The sequence below is a fragment of the Mesoplodon bidens genome (assembly GCF_964165515.1).
Source record: "Mesoplodon bidens genome assembly, chromosome: X".
NCBI classification, from domain to species: domain Eukaryota; kingdom Metazoa; phylum Chordata; class Mammalia; order Artiodactyla; family Ziphiidae; genus Mesoplodon; species Mesoplodon bidens.
In genome coordinates this window covers 139063417-139089918 of record NC_138163.1, presented here as the reverse complement: position 1 = coordinate 139089918, position 26502 = coordinate 139063417, and the positions used below count along the sequence as shown (strand labels likewise).

At 41.4% G+C, this 26502-nt stretch overlaps 1 protein-coding gene across 3 annotated transcripts in view; it reads right to left on the bottom strand.

Annotated features, from left to right (window-relative positions):
- The window catches only part of LOC308608519 (neuroligin-4, X-linked-like), a 325168-nt gene that overhangs the window by 124251 nt on the left and 174415 nt on the right, over positions 1-26502 (bottom strand). For all 3 annotated transcript variants that reach the window (XM_081221709.1, XM_081221710.1, XM_081221711.1), the window contains one exon: positions 10104-10905. In XM_081221709.1, the coding sequence (XP_081077835.1) occupies positions 10104-10575 (472 nt within the window). In that variant the 5' untranslated portion in view covers positions 10576-10905. The remainder of the gene's footprint in view (positions 1-10103; positions 10906-26502) is intronic.

Below are 26502 nucleotides of genomic sequence, written 5' to 3'. Positions count from 1 at the left end.
GGGGGGAGCAGTAAAGCTTTTAATGATTTTTAAAAAAAATTCCAGGCGATAAGTACATCTGAATTTGGTAAGAAAGGAACCTCGTGTTCTTTGAGTTAACCTTATTGCACAGTCTGTTGAGAAGAAAAATACGCATTAGCATTCCTTTGGATGGAATTCCATTTATGAATCCTCCAATGTCAAAAATATAACAATGCAAAAAATACCCAAGTGAGTACTTTGCATGTTAAGCTATACCATCAAAGCACCTTCCTATAATTCTGTCGTGACTTTATCCCTCCCTCTTTCCCCATTTTATACTTTTTATGTCTTGGTCCATCTAGAGAAGCAACAAACAAGAAGCTTCATTTTGGGGGATTCAGAAAGCCCTTATTCATTCCACAACACAGGAGTATATGCCTTGGATAGTCATCTCAAGATTGGTGGACACCTTTCCATCATGGATCCTCAATGGAAAACATAACTTTCAACCTCTTTTCTTTTTTCTTTTTCTTTTTCGTGGAAACTTAAAGCATTCCCTGCTTGAATTCACTGTGCCTACTGATCCGTTTCTGAAACTTTAGTTTTTGTTCGGACTCATTTACTTTCCCATCAAAGGGCTTACATTTCTCTACATCACCTCTTGGACTTACCCAAAGCCTTGCATATGTTAAATGCAAATAGTGACTTATCGATAGTTTTCAATGAATCACCTAAAGAGGTTGTAAAGAGAATAAGGAATGGAGGAGAGAAGAAAACACACAAAGATTCAGAGTTGGGATCTGGAGATCCACAGACTATCTGGCTGGGGTTAGAACTACAGTGAACACATGGGATGTGCAGATAGGGTTGATGGGATGTCAGGTGAATACGCTCATTTTTTGATGGAAAGATGGATTATGTCATGTCATAAAACAGATAGAACAGAACACAGCTCAAAGCATACATTTTAAAGAAAACTGATAGGAGTGTTTCGGAACATGTAATTTTCAGGTTGTGTCGAAACCAACTACAAAAGCTCCTTTGCTTGAGACAAAGCAATACTTTCAGTGTTCCTCTCTTTCTGATGGGAACACACACTCTTCCCCAGGGCAAACTTTGACTATTGTACACACAACCACATTCACAACAGACGAGAGAGCATCTTGATTAAGGGAAACTTCAGAGTGTTTGGAATTCAGAGAGGAAGGCAGAGTCTTGTCATCTCCATGTGCTTTTTGGCTTTTTCCAGAAAATTGTAACACATTGGATCTTAGGAATTACGGATGTTTTTTCCTGTGGGCTTTCTTCCAACATCCTACACACAAACACAGCCACGCAGACACACACACACACCAAAAACTATATACCAATGCTAGTCATCACCACTCAAAATAATCAGACATGTGATATCTAACAAGAAAAATTCTTTTCATTTCTTTTCTCTGTTTCCAATTGTGGAAACTCACTTCGCCAAGCCTAAATAGAATATTCGATTGAATAAATAAGACAGAGACTACCGTGTCTCTCGTCTTCATTTTGTCTTAACAAGTGGTTAGCACGTGAAGAGATCATTCTCTTTCAGACTCTCTCTCTGCCTCGGTTGCCTGTGAGTTCCTGGGTGATTTGTAGGTCTGATTTATTTATGCAGGGCTGCTGTTTTGCACTCCTCACAAATCCCCCACGGTCCTCAAATCCAAAGCTAATGAATTCTCAGCTCTGTTCACTTGCACTGCAGTTTGGATGTCACTGCACCCAAAATAAGGATTCTTAACCATAATGGAGAAAACATGAAACTCATTCTTTATGAAGACAGCAGCCTGGTTTAGGAAAACCAAACAACAGACTAGATAGACAGGAACCTACTCCCCATCTTGGCACTGAAGGAACTTCAGTGTTCGAATGACAGATACTGTAATGAGATGAGCACTGAAATACCCGAAAATTAAAGTTAAGAACATACTGATCTTTTCTATTTTATAATCATTTCTTACACAGTCGCTTACTCCAAAATCACTATAACTCTAATATTCACAGGAAGTACAGTACTATTATTATTCATAGCTGAGGTCACTCAATATTAAAAAGGTTGAAGGCTCTGCCAAGACAGTATGCAAAATAAACAACAGTGTCCAAACCAGCAGTGTCTTTGGCAACAAATGAATCTATTACATGTCCTGGAGGCAAGACTGCAGGAGTAAATAAGGAGGAGATTTCTGGACACCAATACATACTCTAGCAGACTAACTGCACCTCAACTTTCTATCTTGAACAGTTTGTTTGTAATGTTTATAATATGCATGCATAGCAAAGGGGTTTTTTAATACATCCTAACTCATTTGGACTTTACTTGTGAAAAAAATTATAAATTGCTAATGGAATTGAGTTAAAATTCATGTTTTGGAAAATGACAAGTGTAAGGGGAAATTCTCTTCTTTAGAGAACAGTTTTTCTGGATTACTCTAACAAGTATAAGGCACACTAACCAAATAGCATTATTCATAATATATATAATTTCTAAACCCACCACAGGATTATTTTTCTATTGGTGAATCTCTTAAGCTGGGAGAGAGACACATGTTGTCAGAAATCTACTCTAGTTTAACTGTGTTCACAAAATACTAAATTCTTTTCAATTAATCCTTGTCAGGGAGATATTTATTAAATAATCTTTCCTAATTATCTTCACTTACAAGCCACGTCTACACAACATCAAAAATCCCCCCTGACAGATGAAAATGGGAATCATTTAATGATTTTCACATAGCTGCATGCTGATGTGGATTGGCTAAAACATCTTTCTCACTGTGTTAACTTAGTCAGCTTTTAGTTTTTGCCACTAAAACTAAACTTTGCCACTCTGCATACAACTTTGCCACTCTGCCTACAACTGAACTAGACTTTGCCACTCTGCATACAACTGAACTATTTGTGACTTGATGAAAAGAGAAAGGCAATTAATTTTTCCGTTATCTCACAGGAAAAAATAGTGCTATTGTCGTTGGATGTTCTCAGATCCTCTTCCAAGAAATGAATTTTAATGCTTTCTTGATGATTAATTTCTGTACTTTAAACAGGATGCTAAAAATCCATTTGACAACTCAGGCTAAAAAAGATAAAGCTTAGGAATAATGCAGAACAAGATAATACTCTGCTCTTTAAAAAAAAAAAAAAGCCATTCCTGAAATAATGCCATTTGCAGCGACATGGATGGAGCGAGAGATTATCATACTAAGTGAAGTTAAGTCAGACAAAGACAAATATATCACTTATATGTGGAATCTAAAATATGACACAAATGACCTTATCTACGAAACAGAAACAGACTCACAGACAGAGAGAACAGACTTGTGGTTGCCAAGGGGGAGGGGGATGGAGGGGGGGGATGGAGGAGGGATGGAGTGGGAGTTTGGGGTTAGCAGATGCAAACTATTATATATAGGATGGATGAGCACCAAGGTCCTACTGCAGAGCACAGCGAACTATATTCAGTATCCTGTGATAAACCAAATGGAAATGAATATGAAAAAGAATATGTATGTATAACTGAGTCACCTTGCTGTATGGCAGAAATTAACACAACATTGTAAATCAACTATACCTTCTATTTTAAAAATGCCATTCCTCAAAATTCCCTTTTGTTAAAGCCATACTAGGAACTGTCAGAAGTGATGGAGGCTTGGTCCTGTTTCTTAAGCTGACCCCTCCAATACTACAGTAAATACTTATGTTTTAGACAATACACATTTATTATGTACTGGACATTATATTAGACCAATATGCATATGCAAATTAGCTGAAAAGTTCTGGTTCTCTTTTCTACTATTAACTATGCTCTACAAACATCAGATTACAGAGTCGTTATAGGTCAAGATACTAGACAAAGCACTTCGTATGGATTAATACCTTAAATCTCCCAGCTCATCGTTATTTTACACACAAGGAAACTGAGGCATGTACTAGCCAAGGAACTTGTCCATAATCACTCAACTGATGAGGGAACAGGCTGGCATTTGCACCCTGGCAGGCAAGTTCCTGACCAATCCTCCAAGCTGAGCTGAAGGAGTGAACCAAATTGACATTAGAAAGGGTACAGAAAAAGTATCTGCACCCCTCATGTTCATAGCAGCACTCTCCATAACAGTCAAGCAATGGAAACAACCTAAGTGTCCATCTAGGCATGGACAGATAAAGAATTTGTGGTGTAGATACATAATGGAATATCGCTGGGCCATAAAAAAAGGAAATTCCTGCTATTTGTGGCAACGCGGATGGACCTTGATGGCATTATGCTAAGTGAAATTAGTCAGAAAATGGCAAATACTGTATACACTTCTATGTGGAATCTACACAAAAAACACATGATGTCACTTGTATGTCTACATTACAAATATTACAAATGAACTTATTTACAAACAGAAATAGAGTCACAGATGTAGAAAACAAACTCATGGCTACCAACAAGGGGGAAAGCGGGGGAGGGGTAAATTGGGAGATTGGGATTGACATATACACACTATGTATAAAACAGATAACTAATAAGGACCTGCTGTAGAGCACAGGGAACTCTACTCAATACTCTGTAATGGCCTATATGGGAAAAAAATCTGAAAAAGAGTGGATCTGGGCTTCCCTGCTGGCGCAGTGGTTGAGAGTCCGCCTGCCGATGCAGGGGACACGGGTTCGTGCCCCAGTCTGGGAAGATCCCACATGCTGCGGAGCGGCTGGGCCTGTGAGCCATGGCTGCTGAGCCTGCGCGTCCGGAGCCTGTGCCCCACAACGGGAGAGGCCACAACAGTGAGAGGCCCATGTACAGCAAAAAAAATAAAATAAAATTAAAATAAAATAAATAAATAAAAAATAAAAAAGAGTGGATCTATGTATATGGATAACTGATTCACTCTGCTGTACAGCAGAAACTAACAGAACATTGTAAATCAGCTATACTCCAATAAAAAATTGATTGAAAAAATAAAAAAATAAACAACAAACAAACAAACACACCAAGCTCGTAGAAAAAGAGATCAGATTTGTTGCAGCCAAAGGTGAGGGTAGAGGAATGGGAGATGGAATGAAGGTGGTCGAAAGGTACAAACATCCAGTTCCAAGAAAACTAAGTACTAGGGGTGTAATGTACAGCGTTGATGACTCTAGTTACCACTGCTCTAGGAGATACAGCAACGTTGTCAAGAAAGTAAATCCTAAGACTTCTCACCACGAGGAAAAAAACTACTTTTCCTTTTTTTCTTTTTCTCGTACCTATATGAGAAGATGTATGTTGGCTGAAACTGCTGTGATCGTTTCACAATATGCGGAAGCCATACCCTCATGCTGTCCCCCTTAAACTTGTACAGCAATGTATGTCAACTATATCTCAATAAAATCGGGGGGTGGATAAGAATGAACGGACATTCTGTCAAATAAGTTCATCAATAGATTATTTTTTCAAAGGATAGAGAATCACTTTCCCCATAACAGACCAGATCTTGAGGTCTAGAGGGAAAGAACGGGGAGCCCAAAAGATTTTGCTAACATAGAAGAAGACATTTAGAGGTACAGCTGCTATCGTGAGGGACATTTTGCAGAGACAGATGAGGAAAGACAACCATTTGGATGTTTTGCTGTATGCCATTCAGTGACACCTACTCTGGACATCTGTTTTAGATGCCTGGGAAATCTTAAATGCCTGTTCATTATGTTGCTGTGTAAAATCAGTGTATCTTTTGAATATGACATTTAGGAAGAGTTGCCATAAATCTGTTCTAAAACGAGGAACCAAAAGTTGGGTATCTACTTTCTACAGGTTAAACCTCAAATCTGCAAAATATCCACCCACCAATTGGAACCAACTTTGCCTCCTTGATATATATAAGGGAAAGCAGCAAATTTTAACTACCCAGTGTTAAAATTAGTGTGTGTGTGTGTTTTTTTTTAACCAGTTATTCTGGAGGTCGAAAGGGTAACAAACGAATTAGCATCTCAGAATGGGTAGTAACTCAGAAAGCTCAGAATAACTCTTTAGTGATGTGTATGTTGTTTTCAATTAGGGTATTTATATTAAAGGCTGGCAAAACTCTATGAGTTTCCTGTTGCCGCTGTAACAAATTGCCACCAATGTTGTGGCTTCGAGTGGCAGATATTTAGGATAGAGTTCCACTGGGCTAAAACTGAGGGGTGGGCAGGGCTGTGCTTCTTTCTGGGGCTCAAGGAGAGAACCCAATTCTTGTCTTTTCCAGCTTCGACAGGCTTCAGGGTTCCTCAACTCTTGGCCCCGCCTTGTCCTCAAAGGCAGCAATGGCCACTGTGCCTTTTTTCCATGGCTTCCCTCTGGCCCTCATCACCGTTTCTGCCTCCTTATTCACGACAAAGGGTCTTTGTTTTTAAATATGGACCCACCCAGATAAACCAGAATATATTCACTCCATCTTAAAGTCAATGGATAAGCAAATATCACAACAATAGGGACTGAGTAAAGGGACAAAGTAGGTAATTAAATAGTTAATCCCACTAGGGGATTGTACGTAAAGAAGAAAGTATGGGAGACCCTGTAAATTAATGATCCCTCAAGAAAGCAGGCGTGCTGAACCACAAAGCCAAGCAGCCTTATTAGCAACAAAACCATGCAACAGAAGTACAAGACATGCCCCAAAACAATTAAAAAAAAAAAAATGGTGGCATGAGACCCACATCCTGCCCGGTGAGCTCAGTAAGTTAATGACCCCTAGGACATGCTCTCTGCACACATAAAAAACAATAATTTATGGAACGGTGACATTTCAAAGTGAAAGACCCTCACTGTACTGAGACCTGAAATAATTTTTCCATTGTGCCATGACAGTCCCAGCTTGACCATGTTGGGGACAAGAAAACTCCCCTGCCTGATGTGGAGGAGGAGCTAAGGACAGAAGCCTGACGTCTACCCAAGAATGAGGAAGAGGGGGGTCTTCTCCCCCTCCCCACTTTTCCTTTGATTATAAAACTGCAGCCCACTAAGTTCTCAGTGGCTCACAGCACCCTCTCGCCTACCTGCTTGTAAGGCTCACAAGTGTCCTATTCTGATAAATCACTTCTTATCTATCACTTTGCCTCTCGCTGAATTCCTTTTTTTCTTTTTAATATTTATTTATTTATTTGGCTGTGCTGGGTCTTAGTTGTAGCATGCAGGATCTACTTCCCTGACCAGGGATTGAACTCGGGCCCCGTGCATTGGGAGCACGGACTCTTAACCACTGGACCACCAGGGAAGTCCCTCGCTGAATTCTTTCTGCACTGAGACATAAAGAACTGGAGCTCCTCAGAGCCCGCCTGAAAATGCCACCTAGCAGTTTCAATTCCATCAGCAACCTTCATCCCCTTGGCCCTGTAAGGTAACATATTCAAAGGTTCCAGGGATTAGGACGTGCCCTTCTTTGGAGGAGGCATTATTCTGCCTACAACAAGTCTCTGTGTGTCTCTCGAAATTAAGCATGCTTGTCTCTGTTGCCATGCCAACATGTGAAGCTTGCCTAGCACAGGATAGGAACTCAGAACTATCACTGGTAGGGAAGTCAGATGGCCACACTGTTGCATGAATGCATCACAACAAATCTAAAAAAAATAATGGGGTACCAAAGTGGAATACTGAATTCCAAACAGCCAATACGGCTGTGCACACATTTAATGAAATGCACTGTTATGAATTAAGACATGCCCTAAAGCGAGGTCTTTGGAGAAATAGGCATGACGCCGTCATTTCCATGTGTTATTGTACAAGTGGGGTTTATTCATTTCGTAATAACCAATAATTAAATATCTCAACCTCCATGTTGATTCACAAATGGATGCAAATCATCTGTTTTTAAACCCTCAAAACTCCTGACCCAATATAGGCTGTGATTTTCTGTTTCTGCAAACACACGGGCATAGAGCTTCCCTCACCAGCAAAATTCCATTATTTATCTATTGTAGGGAGATCAAATTTACCTATTCAGCCCCTATTAGATTTCTGATTCTCCTGCCAAGATGGTGTGAGGTATCGCGTGCCAGAGTGCTCTAAAAAGCCCAGAGGAACCAACAGGTAGCACTGCCTTTATTCTTAAATTTAGATTGCTTCTCTATTAGGTGGCTTCTTTCACGTGTTTCTATTCCCAAATGCCTATTCAATCCTGAACCACAAAGAAACGGCCGAATCGTTTATGGGTTCAATCCACACAATTGCACATCTATGGGTCTGTCATCAAGGAAGCTACTGATTTGTCTTCCTGGGCGGTGTAACTGTACCCCGACTTTCAGAAGCAGGCATTCTATTTGAAGTGCATTCCTTGTTTGGAAGGCTAACGCTATAAAGTCACTGGTTCAGAGACACCAGCATATCAAATTTATGATGAAAGCAATTTTATTGTATTTTTTAAAAAGATTTTTTGTTTGATGTGGACCATTTTTTAACATCTTTATTGAATTTGTCACAACACTGCTTCTGTTTTATGTTTGTTTGTTTGGTTTTCTTTTTTGGCCATGAGGCATGTGGGATCATAGCTCCCCGACCACGGATCAAACTGCACCCCCTGCATTGGAAGACAAAGTCTTAACCACTGGACCGCCAGGGAAGTCCCATGAAAGCAATTTTAATCCTTTACCCTGTTTTGTTTCCACCACCCTGTCTTTGTTTCTTTTTCTTCCTTTCTTTGAATAGTTCATGATGAGAGAGACCATGACCCAGGTGGCTTTGAAATGAGAACTCTAATTGGTTTGGGTGGGGTCATCCGTCCTCTTACATACGCACCAAGCAGCTATTGCGCAGTAGGGCGGCTCAGCACAGGGCATGGAAGTAAGGCGTCCAGTGTCAGTTTAACCCCTTGAACCCTATTCAAGACCTAGACTTTACAAGGTCCTTGTGAGATCTGTCACCATAGTGACAATAGCCACATGCCAGACGCTACTAACATAAGGAAGCTCAACCCTTTCACTTTCTCTGGGCATTCTTTGTCATCTCCCTAACAGACACCCCCGTCCCGGTTTCTCGAGAAAGGTACCCATGCCACCTCTTTGCATCTGCACGGAGAAAGAACAATATGGCAGATGCGATCCGGCTTTGGAGATCACTGAATAATGTCATCGTTTATGGCAGACTTTCAGCCAAAGCTCGCTGACAAACATCTCCCAAGGATTAAAGGTCAAAAAAGGAAAAGACATGTCTGCATGAACGTTACCAAGGACAAGGACACACTTCAGTTTCTACAGTAGACAGTGGTGGCTAGGATTCCTCTCAACTACTTTTTTTTAAGTTCCAGGAAGATTTCATTCTATGTTTTTCCTTCTCCTTGTATAAAAAAGAGCACATGCAAACAAGAAACGAGAAATGGACTTTCATTGTAGACTAACTTGAGTCTGGTTGGTCTTTAGCAAACATTTTGATTTAAGGTCTACATGAACAAGGAGATATCCAAGTTTTACTAGTATTGGATTAAGTTAATATATGGAACATGATTGTTTCCACAGATTTTTACTGTTGTGTTATCCAAAAGAAAAGGGGCATTTTGTTCAAGCAAGAAAATCATTTTTCTAACGCAGTTAGAATCATCTGATGACACACACACATTTGCCATTTGATTGCAGTGAATACTGGCAGGAAATAAAGTCCAAATTTATATCAACAACATGGATTCTAAACAATCAAGTCCAATTGTTTTTATCAAATATCCCTTGCTTGTGTACTTAAAACAATCAGTGGTTCCCTTTAAGACTCAAAAAGTGCTAATATCTTCAGGCATTAAAGCCAAAGGAACCACTCCTTATATAATTTTCAGGTGCTCATTTCAGCATGCTAATGTTCTTAATTCTATTAGTTTCTCTAGATCCATTCCTTTACCGATGATTCAGGTATAACATAGAACACTACATGCTCACACTGGTTATCACCTGCAAATAAAGACTACAGCAATGCTAAAAAGGCAATCTATGCAAAGAATTAAGTCATTAATTATGATACTCTCCATCGATTAGACACTGTGTAAATTCAAGTCGAACAAATGGTACGTTACTGAGATAACTGAATATGAAAAAAAAAGAATGGTTATAGAACATATCATGCACAGGACATTATACAACCCTCTTGGCAAATCTGAGGCTGAGCGAGCAGGTGTTTTCTGTTTAGAATAAGTACTTACCATCCTCCGTGGGCACATAGATATTCAAATACAGGCAGTCTTCATTCTGATCTTGAACGTAGGTCATCAGAGTATCCAGATTGGCAGTAAACCAGATGGGCAGCATGTCGTGCAAGAGAGACCGCTCATCCAGGTGCTGGGGGCACACGGCAGCAAACTGAGTGGCGTTCCGAACGCCAGTCCATGAGGAGGGGGGTTCCGGGGGCTGAAACCGCCTCTCCCCAGTAGGAGGCGAGGCATAAGGGACCCCCAAGTATTGCTCCACCGGACCCAAAATCTCATTGGGCAGCGGTGTTCTCAAGCCCCGGATTTTGCCGTAATTGGTGTTGACCACAGGATACTGCGCCTGGCTGTCGATGAGCGTGAACTTGATGGCCAGGGCGGTGATCCACAGCAGGACGTTGGAGTTCACCATGACACAGACCGGGGTGAAGACCAGCGGAAGCCATAACAGTCCCTGGGGTCTCGACATGGTTCACCACCACATCCGTGGACGTCCGTGCGATGCAACTCCAAGCAAAGCAAGCCGTGAAGGGAGCCTGCAGAGAGAGACGGCTTTCCAGGGACCAAGACCCTGGAGAGGGGAAGGGCTTGCTGGGAAGCCTGTCCGATGGGTCATAGACAGAGCCCAAGGTTAACAGCAAACCCGGCGGTTTTCTCGGCAGCCCATTACAGGACAGCAGCCCTCTCTTAATCCTGGTGCTGAATTCCAGCCCGTGCGAGGCTCCAAGGAAGCGGTGACCATCCAACACCTCCCCGGGGCAACGATCACTTAGGAGACCTCCAAGGCAGAGCGGTCAGCCTAATGGGAGAAAAAAGCAGACAAGGCTAAGGAAGGCAAGACCACTGCCACCAAGGGCGTTTGCTGTGTCTTCCATGCAACCCTCAACATCACGCAAGGAAATTCTCATTCACTGATGAATTTGTATAGCGGCATCTGCGGACAGTAGAATTTCACCAGACAATCGCTTGTCTTAATTTCTACAGTGAGTCGCATCAGCGAGAACGATGCCAATACTCTAGAAACATTCAAGTCTTTGTTGAATGAACAAACACACTGCCAAAAGTTACACACATGACTGTACTGATATCTCCTAATTGCACTATTATTGATAATATTAGCCCATTCATGGACAGGCATTCCCAAAACACTGTTTCTCAGATGTTTAAGAAAACTGTCACTTTATATATAAAATAAACAAGGACCTACTGTATAGCACAGGGAACTATACTCGGTATTTTGTCATAACCTATATGGGAAAAGAATCTGAAAAAGAATGGATGTAGGTATATGTTTAATTGAATCACTTTGCTGTACACCTGAAACACAACGTTGTAAATCAACTATACTCCAACATAAAGTCAATATATTTTCTCCCATTCTGAGGGTTGTCTTTTCACCTTGTTTATGGTTTCCTTTGCTGTGCAAATCCTTTTAAGTTTAATTAGGTCCCATTTGTTTATTTTTGTTTTTATTTTCATTACCCTAGGAGGTGGGTCAAAAAAGGTGTCACTGTGATTTATGTCAAAGAGTGTTGCAAAGCAGAGACAGAGATACAGATGTAGAGAACAAACGTATGGATACCAAGGCGGGAAGGAGGGTGGGATGAACTGGGAGACTGGGATTGACATATATACACTATTGATACTATGTATAAAACAGCTAACTAATGAGAACCTACTGTACAACACAGGGAACTCTACTCAATGCTCTGCGGTGACCTAAATGGGAAGGAAATCCAAAAAAGAGGGGGTATATGGATACGTATAGCTGATTCACTTTGCTGTACAGTAGAACCTGTAATACAACACTGTAAAGCAACTGTACCCCAATAAAATTTTTAAATAAATTCATACATACATTAATACACTAATAAATACATAAATAAATGTAAAAAAAAACCTGTCACTTTTTCCTAAGGTATTATGAGTGGAGCTCTAAAAGTTTTCCAAGATGGGTAAAGGGAAGTGTGCATCCAGACCAGACTGGCTTCATGCCATGTGGATATTTATCAGTGAACATGAAGGGAGCAACATGCAATGGAAAGGGCATTGACACTGGATACTCATCCTTCTCGAGCCTCGCAGTGGCACGTGTCTGTAGGCTCCAGACATCATCGCCCTGAATCTCAGCTTCCTTGTAAGAAACTGAACAAGATGGTGCATCTCAAGTACATGCCGTAGTGCGTGTCACATCAAGACACCATTCATAATTAAGAGTGTTGATACAGCAATCCTGATGTTCACGTAAAGCACTGCATGCCTTCAAGGGTAAAACCTGCAGCCTATTTAAGAACCTTCTGGTACATTTGAGTCATCTTCCTACTGAGTCTGGGAGGAATTAACTTTTAAACAGTGACCTCCTTGGGAATTCCCTGGCGGTCCAGTGGTTAGGACTCCGGCGCTCTCACTGCCAGGGCCGCGGCTTCAATCCCTGGTCGGGGAACTGAGACCTGCAAGCCACGTGGCACCACCAAAAAAAACAAAAGGACCACCTCAATTTGTCCCTACGGGGATCACATGACAACTCTCCCCAGATAAACCACTGCGTGTATGACATTCAAGAATGTCGCACGTGAGTATTATAAATGATGCATTAGAGAAAGAAAACATTTCATGAGGTGTTGCAAGGACTCTACCTTTTTTTTTAATCAACACTTTTTTACTGAAGTATAGTTGATGTACAATGTTGTGTTAATTTCTGCTGTCCAGCAGAGTGATTCAGTTTTACATACACATAGTTTTTTTATATATTCTTTTCCAGGATGGTTTATCATAGAATACTGAATATAGTTCTCTGCGATACACAGTAGGACCTTGCTGTTTATCCTTCCTATACATAAAAGCTCACATCTGCTAACCCCAAACTCCCACTCCATCCCTCCCCCAACCCCTCCCCCTTGGCAACCACCAGTCTGTTCACTACAGGACTCTACCTTTAAATACAGCATTCTTCAGCCAAAAATAGACAGATGTGTTTCTAAGGACACAGATTATTCTGGGTTATCCAGAGTCTTTCTGGACTAGAATATAATTATGCATTTCATTTCAGGGAATGGTTGAGTAGAATATGTCAAACAGCTAATTTATTTTCTAATGAAACATATCTGAGCCAGATCTATCACGGAGCTACAATACGTCTGGGGGAAATTGTGTCATCCGTGACATCCTGGGTCACGTTAATCAGAGTTAGATGAAAATGCACTACAACACGGGATGGTAGCATTGAGAGTGAAAATTTGCATCACACCCGATGGCTGATTTATGTGTTTGCTTCTATCTTTGTACTGGAGACAACATTTGGATTTCTGCCACAGCATGATGCAATTGCTGAATAATTAAGAGACAGACAGAAAACGTGAAAAAGGTGTTGACTTGTCTGAAGTCTTGTCTTCCTGAAAGCCCTTCTGGCTTAGAACCAGCACCAGTACTTCCTTCTCAAGCTTTCCTCATGGTCATAGGAGATGCCAGTAATTTCTGATTCTGATAGACCTGGGTCCCCAGATGCTACCTGTCTGTGAGCTGGAGAAGTGAGTCAACCTCTCTGAGCTTTAAGGAGATGGCATGTCATGCCTCCCTTGTGGGGATGGGCTGAGCCACAAGTGAGCAAAGGGGCAGGGTAGAGAAAAGGTCTCCTCAATACCCATGAAATGCTGGGATTTTGAACACAGACCTGCTCAAAACACTCCCAGGTACAGAGACAAAATGCATTGAAGTCAGCCCAGGGTTGGCATGAAGCAGGTACAGAGCAAGTAGTTTAAATTCTTTGAGCCTCTCTTTACTTATTTGTTTCTAACTCTCTGGGAATTAACTGAGTTGGTCCACACAAGGCATCACATAGTCCCTGGACCACAGAATTCCATAAAGGTAGAATTCAGTTGGTGGATTTGTCCCAGGACTTACAACGTGAATGCCTTGAGGAAGTCTGGTCCACTCCATCATTTCTCCAGCTCCATGTGGAAGACAGCACCACTATGTCACATATTCGTTAAGACTGAGCAAGCGACGGCACACACAGACTTCATGCTTCACCTGTATGATCAAGCCTACCTCCCCACAAGGTTCTGAGGGCCAGAGAGAGACCATGAACCAGCCGGACCTAAGAGGAGGGGAATGGGGGGGGGGGCGGGTATCTGGACACTCATGAAGTCCAGGCTAGGCATTCAAAATAATCATACGTTCCGAGCTATCTTATTTCCTGATGCTTTGGAATTTGGCAGTTTGCACAAATGGAATACCACCCATGTCGAGCACTGTTTCTCAGACTCTGCACTGCCGACATGTGGGACCACATGCTCTTTGTGGTGAGGGCCATCCTGAGCCCTGTAGGGCATGTAGTAGCACCTCTGATCTCTACCCACCCGAGGTTGGTAGCACCCGCCTCTCATTTTTAACAATCAAAAATGTCTCCAGACATTGCTAAGTGACCCCTGGGGGCAAGATCATCTCAAGGTAAGAACCACGGGTGTAAATCATCAAATATGGGATTATGGTGGCCATGTAAATGACTAAGCACCTGTGGGTACATTTGAAAATTATCATCAGTGGCACTAGATTTATGTTTGTGTGTGTATATATATGTATATGTGTGTGTTTGTGTGTGTCACATTCAAATATTTGGCAACTGTAAAAGTTTTAGCAATGAAGATTTAAAAAATAAACCTATTTTAAATATGCATCCTCATCCTCATTTAAAAATCATTATAAATTTATTTTGGGGAGGACCAAAAAAAGACTTCTCATGTAAATGTCACACTGAAAATAATTTTACAAGGAGTGAAATGTTGTTATAGCTACACATAATATATGTGTACAGTTAGGATATGTATAATACACATATTTATAAATATGTTATCTATTTTCTCTATAATATGTATTTATATATTTTCAAATGTTTCCAAAATAAAAACAAGATACTACAAACGAAATTCTTGAGGAAAAAATGAAAAAAATGAGAACAAAAACTGTAACTTCACTGCATACATACAACTGGGGAGGTTAGGAAGGCCTCGATAGCATGTTCTCCCTGCAAAAGTTGCACACAGACTAATTTCTCAGAGTGGCATTTCGACTTGATTTATAAGTTGATTAGGTAGTTTAGAATGATCTCTACAGGACAGTCATTCTGTATGAGGTTGTAATGAAGACTTGGCTCCAACTACTCAGGCATGCTAAACTATAAATGAGTCAAAATAAAAATTGCAATAAATTTCTTTCCAAAGTGCGGATCACTCAAATTGAGATTGGTTTAATTTTACAATATATATTTAATTTAGGGGAGCCCTGATCAAATTTATCTTGGTGTTTTGGCCTTCCAAGGAATAAAATCATGTCTCCTGGGTGTTCACAGCCTCATCTTTCTGTGGCTGCGAAGTACATTACAAGACAGAACTCGGTGGATGCATCTACCAAAAAAAAAAACAAAAAAAAAAAGAAAAGAAAAGAAAGGAAAAAAACATGAGAGGATGAATGAGGTGGAAACAGCTCTCCCCTGATGTGACTCTCAGCTCCATCGAAGGTGTGGGACTCGCTATCTGCTACCAATAGCCTGCTGACACCAAGAGGCACTTGGAATATTCACTTTCATTTCACATCACAAAGCATCAGGAAACCAAGAACAATAGATGCTGGTAAAGTTAATGAGCTTGTACAACAATCCTGCCACACTGTTTCCTAGACAGTCTGCAACAGCCATTCCCCAAACTACAACCTGTAGACCTCGCTGGTTTTTTCTTTTGCTTTTGGTGAGGACACCAACGTTTCATGGTACCCAAGTGGGGTATGGTTCATCTTTTATCCTACAACACAGATGTCTACCGTGAGGTGGCCCAGGGCACCTGTTACCTACGTGAACAACCTCGACACTCTGCACATGGGTTGACAACACACACGCGCACACACACACACACACAATCCCTATTCAAGATTCGTTGATGCTGGCAATCAGCCAGTTATTATATTTTTTGTGTATTTTTTAATATGCTGGCTTTGATTTTATCTCCCAGATGGGCACAGTCACAACCTACTGTGTCTTTTGTCAAATCTTCTAGCTCTCCGCACATCTATCCATGTACTTCCTTTCAGTTCTAAAAACCAGATCCCATCAAAATCCACCCTTTTGAACCAAGAAGCTTAGATGTAAATAATTACAGAGTGAAGATGTCATATGTATTATCTTCAAGGTCGCTGTATGCCCAGAGGGGGCTTCAAAGCATCAACTCCATCACCTCCGTCACCATTTCTGTTCTCACGCTGAAGTTTAATGGCTCAGGAAAACAACAGGGCCACAGTTGTAGGAACTGAGTTTGCAACAAGAGCCAGAACCCAGACTAAACCCAGGAAAAAGAGTTAATGGCTTATATGTGGTCCAGTCAAGACACTGGACTGGGCATATATCTGGACAAAACTATAATTCAAAAAGATAGATGCACCCCTATGTTCACAGCAGCACTAGTTACAATAGCCAAGGCATGGAAACAACCCAAATGTCCATCAACAGAGGAATGAATAAAGAAGATGTGGTATATATATATACAATGGAATATTACTCAGCCATAAAAAAGAATGAAATAATGCCATTTGCAGCAATGTGGATGGACAGAGAGATTGTCATACTAAGTGAAGTAAGACAGAGAAAGACAAATACCATATGATATCACTTACATGTGGAATTTAAATATGACACAAACGAACTTACCTATGAAACAGAAACAGACTCACAGACATAGAGAACAGACTGGTGGTTCTCCAGGCCAAGGGGGAGGGCTTTGGGGGAGGGATGGATAGAAAGTTTGGGGTTAGCAGATGCAAACTATCATATATAGGATGGATACACAACAAGGGAACTATATTCAATATCCTGTGGTAAACCATAATGGAAAACATAAAAAAGAATGCATACATATGTATAACTACATCACTCTGCTGTATAGAAGAAATTAACATTGTAAATCAACTATACTTCAATTAAAAAAGGATTGACTGGATAGAAAGATACACCATGGATATGTAGGCCAGAGATATGATCAGGAATAAAGCATGGATGTTTTTTCTAAAGCAATTATGTGGACAACAGAATCTACAGTGGTCACCGAAATAAGACACCAAAACTTCGTCATAGATCAGTAAGTATTTCATAAAGATCACTATTCTAAGTTACTGGGACATAGTGGGAGATGAGACAGAATTCCTGCCCACCTGAAGATTATACTCTCATGAAAGTGTCCCTAAAAGGGGTGCTTTTTTCCTTATTCATTGTGTGTACACCTAAAGCAAGCACAAGGACTGTATGTACTAAAAGCTCATTAAATGCTTGACTTTCTGTGTCTAATTCAACTGATACCTAACATGATTTCCAAATCTAAATCAAATGTTCATAGAAGCAATACTACTTACAATAGCCAAGACATGGAAGCAACCTAAATGTCGACAGACAGATGAACGGATAAAGAAGATGTGGTACATATATACCGTGGAATACTACTCGGCCATCAAAAAGAATGAAATAATGCCATGTGCAGCAACATGGATGGACCTAGAGATCATCAAACTAAGTGAAGTCAGTCAGACAGAGAAAGACAAATATCATACAGTATCACTTATATGTGGAATCTAAAAAAAACATGATACGAATGAATTTACATACAAAACAGAAATGGACCCACAGACATAGAAAACAAACTTATGGTTACCAAAGGGGAAGGGGGGGAGGGATAAATTAGGAGTTTGGGATGAACAGATACACACTTCTATATATAAAATAGATAAACAACTAGGTCCTACTGTATAGCACAGGGAACTCTGCTCAATATTTTGTAATAACCTATCAGAGAAAAGGATCTGACACAGTATATATATATGTATATATACGTGTGTGTGTGTGTGTATATATATATATGTATATATATATAAAATGGACTCACTTTTCTGTACACCTGAAACTAACACAACATTGTAAATCAAGTATACTTCAATAAAAAATAAATTTCAAAAAATCTATTTTGATCACTATAGCCCTAGGGCAAAGAAAAATGTTCAACACTTAACAGAAAATTTAATAAATACATGTTTAATTTTTTTTAAACTATTTAGTACCAAACATGATGCCCAAATCTAAATCAAGTAATTTGCAAATATGTCCAGGGTTTGTGTGGAGCTCTCTCACCAAACTCAAGTCACAGATCACCAAGGTCAAACTGTCCTGTCGTCAAGACATCTGGTCTCTGAAAAATCTCATTTCTGTGCTCCTCTGTCTCCATGCTTTTGTTGCACAGTTCAATCATTAGTACCATCCCTTTTCTAGTTATTTAGGTAAATTCAAAGCCACCTGTGGTGGCTCCCTTTCCAAGATTCCACTAAGTCCTCACATCTGTTGAGGGTCTCAACACAGGACCAGAGATGTGGTTACTGGTAACCTCACTGGTTACTGGTCAAAGAGAGGAGAGATCACAAAGGTTTAGCGAAAATGCAAAAGCCCAATGGCACCAAGTGCTGAGCAAGGATGTTGAACAGTTCCCATGCCATGCCGGTGACAAGCAGTGTGGCCACACAGGAAAAAAATTTTGTGTCCCAGAGGAAAGTCGAGCATGCAGAAGACTTTGGTGTAGATAAGCATACACACACATATACACAAAGTATATAGTTCAAATAGTTTGTATCTGTCCCATAGAGCTTCTTGACTATTCATGTCGGGAGATATACACAGACATTTCCATTTGCAGCCTTAGTCATAATAGGAAAAGAACTGGAAGCACCCAGACACCCACGAAGAGGTGAATGGATAAGTGGTGGCATATTAAAACAGAATACTACACACAGTGAAACATGAAAAACGGATCTGTAAGTTAAAATGGATAAATCCCCCAAATAAAAAGCAAGTCACAGAAGAATACATATGGTGTGATGTTACTGATATGATATTACATAAAACTAAACAGTACATTACTTAGAGCTGTATTTGTACTGAAATACAAAACACAGGAAGGGTATTATTAAAACCAAATTCTGGGACAGTTAACTCCTATCCAGGGTCACAATTCACAACACAAAGATATTGGTAATGTTCTATTTTCTAGTATGGCCGTATGTATATTTGTTTAGCTTCTATGTGGGTATTTATATATTTCCATGTAGTGCACATTTTATGAGCATGGTTATTTCACAGTGCAAATTTCCATCAAGAGATGCATGTCTATACAGGTTTGCCCTCACTTTATTTTCCCAAGCACTTAAAAAAATATCTGAAATTTTAAATGAAAATATCTGAAATTTTAAAAGGGAAGGAAAAAGATCGACGCCAAGGTCACATGCCAAGCCCAAGGCAATGGGCCATCCGCCCACACAATCCATAAAAAGCAGCAGTGGCTGACAGCATTGCTACTAGAGTCAGGTCACCTAAGACGTTACTGCCTGGTCGCTAACTAGCCAGGCGACCTTTGACCCATCACTTAGCGCCCAGAGCTTCGGCTCCCTGGACCGCGCCATGAGGACCTGGAGGACGTTCCCTCTGCTGTTGCCTTCATCCTGAGGATCCTCTGAAACCACAGACGGCTATCCTCAAAGCTGAGTGTACATGAAATAGGGAAGCGGTGGGGAACAGAAAGTTCTCCAAGGAGGTAGAAAGCCATAATTCAGGGGAGACCATTGGCACTGAAGAATACGGGAAGACGCGTGGTGTCAGAAGCAGATACAACAGGCTTACAACCCTAGTTCTAAAAAATGGACTCTTCAGGACCACAAAACCTCTATGGGCAGGATAAAAATGTCACTAGATTTACATTCACCTGAATTCTACACCCAGATTCATAATGAATATTAATTCTTGTTTTCCCCGATATTCATGGATTCCTTGGACTCACTATCCTATACAAATAATCCATTGCCGGGCTTCCTTGGTGGTGCAGTGGTTGGGAGTCTGCCTGCCGATGCAGGGGACGCGGGTTCGTGCCCTGGTCTGGGAAGATCCCACATGCTGCTGAGCAGCTGGGCCCGTGAGCCATGGCCGCTGAGCCTGCGCGTCCGGAGCCTGTGCTCCGCAATGGGAGAGGCCCGCATACCGCAAAAAATAAATAAATAAATAAATAATAATCCATTGCCGCCTTCTCACATCTGACCATATGGAGTTATTTTGTAAGTTCGTACTGGAAATTATGCATACATATATATAACTATATGTATATAGTCTTAAACTATACACATATCTACATCTAAGCTAATATATGATGCACGTGTGTGTGTGCGTGTGCATATGTGTGTGTGTGTGTCTCCAAATCAACCCACTGAGGTATTAAGTTCCTTCTATTCAGGCACTATGCCTCCTCCATTCTTTGTAAATCTCTCCGGCACCTTGTGCAAGGCCCTTCATGCTGTACCTGATCAATAAAACATATTATACATGATGCCGATTACCCATTGCTAGATACTTCGGTCTAACTGTGAGCAATCTGAAAAATAGGCTCAAATACACATCGCTGGGCATCACATTTACTCATCCAGCTGTTAAATATCTGGAAGGAGTATGGGCAAGGATTGGGAACGTGCCTTCTGGACTTGGGCTGCCTAGAATTCAACGCCATCAGCCACCACTGAAGGCTGTAAACCATCAATGCCTCCACATTCTTACCTATAAAATGGGCACAGCATAGGATGTAACTTAAGGATATTACTGCACGTAGGTATATGGGCATATACGTGTGTGTGAATATATACACCACATATGCATATGTATGTGTACGTAAGTATATATACATTTGGAACAAGAAGTGTTCCCCAAAGAAACGAAAGCTAATTATAACTACCTCCTGAGGTTTTACTCAAGGCTTCCACTATGACCCACTTTGATCAATATGACGGTACATAATCAAACTCCCATCTGAATATAGTCTACATTCCAGATGATGAGGTCAAGTCTGTATTTAAATGACTACAATTAAGCAAATGCATGGTCCACTTCTTCCCATCCCTTCCATCTGTGGGACTGTGGGCTTCTGCAGGTTGGAATTTGGGATGGAGCGTCTAAGAGATGCATTGAAACTTCTAGATATGTAGAGAGAGCTGGCCCCAAGGGCTTCTGTCAGATGGCAACAGAGGGGTGAAGGACTGAAACTCAAGAACGTGAATACAAGCCTACCAGGATTTACAGACAGTGGGAAAGAGGTACCAGAAGGAACACACATTATTTCAGAGTCAATTCACATTCATTGCTAGATGATGAGCAATTGAAAGGCAAAGACCACAGACGATTAATAGTTAAACTTGGGAAAGAGAAGGTCCTCAGCAAAGGTTATTCAATCAAACGGAAGAGACAAGATACCAAAGGAAGTCATAAGGAACCTGGACAAGGCAGAAAAACGGCAAGTCAGCATTCACGATGCTCTCCTTAGCGGATTTCCTGTGGGTACCGTAGTAAACCCCCCTACCAGCGACTCCATTCGTACCCCCAACATAAACCTCCTGTGGGCCCCATGATTTAGTCCCTACGGTTTCTGCCTGTATGAGTTTCATCGTGAAGACAGTGTCTTGGGTTTGCCCTTTGACACAAGAATAAAAAGTGTTAGTCTGTGGCACTTTACCAGTTTCAGTCCATTTTGATGGAACCTAAGTTTAAAAACTAAGGTACAGATCCATTTCCGAGGATCTATTTGTGAGATCTCTGCAAGTAAAGGAAGGAGTCCCAGAGGTTAAGCACTCTTTATTTTTTTCTGCTTATTATATCTCTTTTAGTCATTTTTTAAATTGAAGTATAGCTGATTTACAATGTTGTGTTAATTACTGCCATATAGCAAAGTGATTCATTTATGCATATATATATATGTTCTTTTTTATATTCTTTTCCATTATGGTTTATCATTTATGGTTTATTGAATATACGTCTCTGTGCTCTACAGTAGAACCTTGTTGTTTATCCGTCCTGTATGTAATAGCTTATCTCTATCTGCTGACCCCAACTTCCCACGCCATCCCTCCCCCAGTCCCTCCCCTTTGGCAACCACCAGTCTGTTCTCTATGTCTGTGATTCTGTTTCTGTTTCATAGATGGGTTCATTTGAAGCACTCTGAATACCGTTCACTCTAAAAGGCGTTCCCAGAGCTGTATCACAGGGGCTGAAGTGATCTTGGTCACCAAAAGGAGATATTGATGACGAGACGTTGAGTGAGTTCTCCTGCAAAGGAAAGCTACTAGTGTGAGCAAAACAGAGGCGTCTATTTATAGACAGCCCAGTTTGACCTGGGGTTAGTACCTGAGATGTGGTTGGCCCTCACCCAGTCAGATGGGGGGCCTGGCGATCGACGGTTGAACACCTGGACACGTTGGGGTTAGTCTGGATGAGACGAACCAAGCCTTCCCAAAGGAGACAACAAGCAAGAACCATTTCAGGTGATGATGGTAAGGGTGTGTCTTTGGGTCTTTAACAAGTAGCTTTGAAATGGCTGTTTATAGCCTCTACCGATGAACTGAACAGTGTCCACCAATAGAGAGTGTCTTCAGGATGTTTCCTGAGACACCATCCATGACTCAAGGACTGGCTCAAGCTTATACAGACCCCAGCTGGAGGGTCCCACTTTTCCTCTGAAGCCTGTATCCTATTTACCTAAAGCATACTTCATCTTATGGGGAAGGCTGTTTCATCATATATGGGAGACCCTGCATCTTAGAAATTACTATTTTCAGTGTGATGCTCACTGTGACAGCTGGGACTCTTCTCTCCTGTGTTTCTGATGGTGCAGCGTCACTTCAAGTGATGCGAGCTGATGTGCTTATACACTGTAGGACTCTGGGTGATTAAACAATCCTGTTGCCACACACGGTACTCGCCAAGCATGACTCTGTCTGAGCTCCCAGAAGAGGCGGGTTTGTTTTCCGTCTTGACCACCACCACCTCCACCCGTTCCCCAGCACGCTTCCTCTGCCTTCCTCAAACAGGAAGATTCATCTGTGAAAACCAACCCTTTTCCCAGGGATTGAGACACTCCAGAGAGGTTTCCTGTCTTAGCATCAGAAACTACCTGAGCTGAGACCTTCCATCTCTAGGAATTGAGATGGTGTGGAATGTAGGTACTGAAACTCAAGAATGTCAGTTTCATCATCCAAGATGTGGAACGCAGGCCAGGGTTCTGCTTCCCTGAAAACCTTTGTGTCTCACATTAGCGTAGAGAGGGAGGAGAGGAAGGAAGAAAGGAGATGCAAAAGCAAGGAGAGGATTCACAAAGGGAGGAAAGAATAAGAAGTCTGTAGTCAAGAGACAGGGTCTGGGTCAAGACTCAAAGGCATCTCCTCATTAATCTAGCCCCAAAGCCTTACAAGCATTATAACAAAAGTAAAATCCATGCAAATGAAATTTATTGTGCCAATAAATGCAGTAAATAGCATTCAACTATCATGGCTCCTGACACCTTTACTTTTTTAAATAAAAAGGGGGGAAGATTGTAATCCACTAGATTCCTTACTTTATCTTCACACTCAAAGACTCTCACACTGTACCCTCTCTATTGGAGCCTAATTACTCTCTCATCCCCAGCCTCTAGCAAAATTCCTAGCAGGTTTTAAAAACAAAACCTGAATAAAGTAAATTTTAAAATCCCTTCCTCTATGCAGTTCCAAATTCAGAGTTTCTCTACCCAGAGTACCTGATTCCCATGCCCACCCAGGTGCCCCTGAATAGAACCCAGGGGTTCTATAAACTAGAACAGATGAGAGAGATTATATCTTTGTTTTCAGTAAATGTGAACTGAAATTTAGGCTTTGCTTCAATTATGAATGTAGGTGTAACATACACACAAACACACACTCAGTAACAGAAGTCCCTGTAACTGTGCCCCAACAGAAGTCACATATTTTCTTATCAAATTAATGCTATGGCAGATATCACAAAATGCTGTCTAGAGTCACCACTACTTTCCAGTTGTGACAATTATCAGCCTCCTAACTAGATCTGGTTACTTAATACACAAAAGAGAAGCACATAAAATACTATGACACATCTTACAATCCAGCAATCCCACTCCTGGGCATATATCCAGAGAAAACTCTAATTCAAAAAGATACATGGGGCTTCCCTGGTGGTGCAGTGGTTAGGAATCCGCCTGCCAGTGCAGGGGACACGGGTTCGAGCCCTGGTCTGGAAAGATCCCACATGCCATGGAGCAACTAAGCCCGTGCACCACAACTACTGAGCCTGCGCTCTAGAGCCCACGTGCCACAACCACTGAAGCCTGCACACCTAGAGCCTGTGCTCTTCAACAAGAGAAGCCATCACAGTGAGAAGCCCACACACCTCAGCAAAGAGCAGCCCCCACTTGCTGCAAACAGAGAAAGCCCACGTGCAGTAACGAAGACCCAATGCAGCCAAAATAAATTTATTAAAAAAAAAAAAAAAAGATACATGAAGGGACCTCCTTGGTGGTCCAGGGGTTAAAACTCCATGCTCCCAGTGCAGGGGGCCCGGGTTCAATCCCTGGCCAGGGAACTAGATCCCACGTGCTGCAACTGAAACAAGATCCCGCCTCAATGAAGATCCCGCATGCAACTAAGACAGAGCACAGTCAAATAAATAAATATTAAAAAAAGATACATGCATCCTAACGTTCATAGCAGCACTATGCACAACAGCCAAGACATGGAAGCAACCTAAGTGTCCACTGACAGAGGAATGGATAAAGAAGATGTGGCACATATATACAATGGAATATTACTCAGCCATGAAAAAGAATGAAGTAATGCCATTTGCAGCAACATGGATGGACCTAGAGATGATCATACTAAGTGAAGTAAGTCAGAGAAAGACAAATACCATATGATATTAGTTATATGTGGAATCGAAAAAAATGATATAAATGAACTTATTTACAAAACAGAAACAGACTCACAGACAAAGAAAACAAACTTATGGCTATCAAAGGGGAACGGGGGGAAAATAAATTAGGAGTTTGGGATTAGCATATACACACTACTATATATAAAACAGATAAACAAGGTCCTACTGTAGAGCACAGGGAACTATATTCAATATCCTGTAATAAACCATAATGGAAAAGAATATGAAAGATAACTGAGTCACTCTGCTGTACAGCAGAAATTAACACAGTGTTGCAAATCGGCTATACTTCAATAATAAAATACTATGGCACATTTGAAGAATATCTTGATAACTACATCAGTAAAACTGGTTTACTATTTTCAGAAAGGGTGTACATTTTTCCCCAAACTGACAAAGGGATCACACACACACACACACACACACTCCCGAGTAGGCATGGTTAAAATCCCTTGACGAATTGCCAAACTACCTGATGCCGCCTGCATCTCCAGCTACCCTGACCTGGTTACAGAAGGGCTTTCTGCTGGTGGATAAGGCACATGTGGCTGAGGGAATAAAGATCACCCGCCCAGCAGTCCTGTAACAAGGCTTTTCTGGCTCTTCTGCCCTCCCTTCAGAAAAAGCGCCCTTAGCGTAAGTCCCCTGTGAGAAGGTATGACACCTCCACCTGAAGGTCTTGCTTTGCTGTGGCCACATCTGTCCAGCTCAGGGAAGTCTTCCTGGGCATCCCTCCCCACAGACCTTGGCTGGAACCTGACACCACCTCAGCCTGGCTTCCCTAGTGGTCAAAGCTATGCCCACAACAAGTGACTGACAGGAATACTGGGGCCAGGAATTCACCCTTTAACTACACCACGTGTATACGGAAGAGGCAGGGACCAACTCCAGGGCCAGGGCACCCCTTCACCTCTGGAATGACTCCAGCAAAGCCAGGGTCCTTCTCTCTTTCTGAACCAAAGCCCCTTAAATTTCAAACCTAACACTTCAGAATAAAGGAATGTTGAAAACTCACACGTCTTTCTAATCCTAGATACATAGAACACAACAGCTAATGTGAGTTTCCATTTGAAATACCACAAGTGGACGGAGGGAGGGAAAGAGTCAGAAGAAAAGTTAATTAATTTGCCACTGGACTCAAACCGGTCAGAGAGGCCATCATCAAAATGTCTACAAACAACAAATGCTGGAGAGGGTGTGGAGAAAAGGGAAGCCTCCTGCACTGTTGGTGGGAATGTAAATTGGTGCACCCACTATGGAGAACAGTATGGAGGTTCCTTAAAAAACTAAAAATAGAGTTTCCATATGACCCAGCAATCCCACTCCTGGGCATATACCCTGAGAAAACCATAATTCAAAAAGATAGATGCACCCCAATGTTCACTGCAGCACTAGTTACAACAGCCAAGACAGGGAAGCAACCTATGTGTCCACGGACAGATGAATAGATAAAGAAGATGTGGCACATACACACAATGGAATATTACTCAGCCATAAAAAACAAACAAAATAATACCATTTGCAGCAACATGGATGGACCTAGAGATGATCATACTACGTGAAGTGAGCCAGACAGAGAAAGACAAA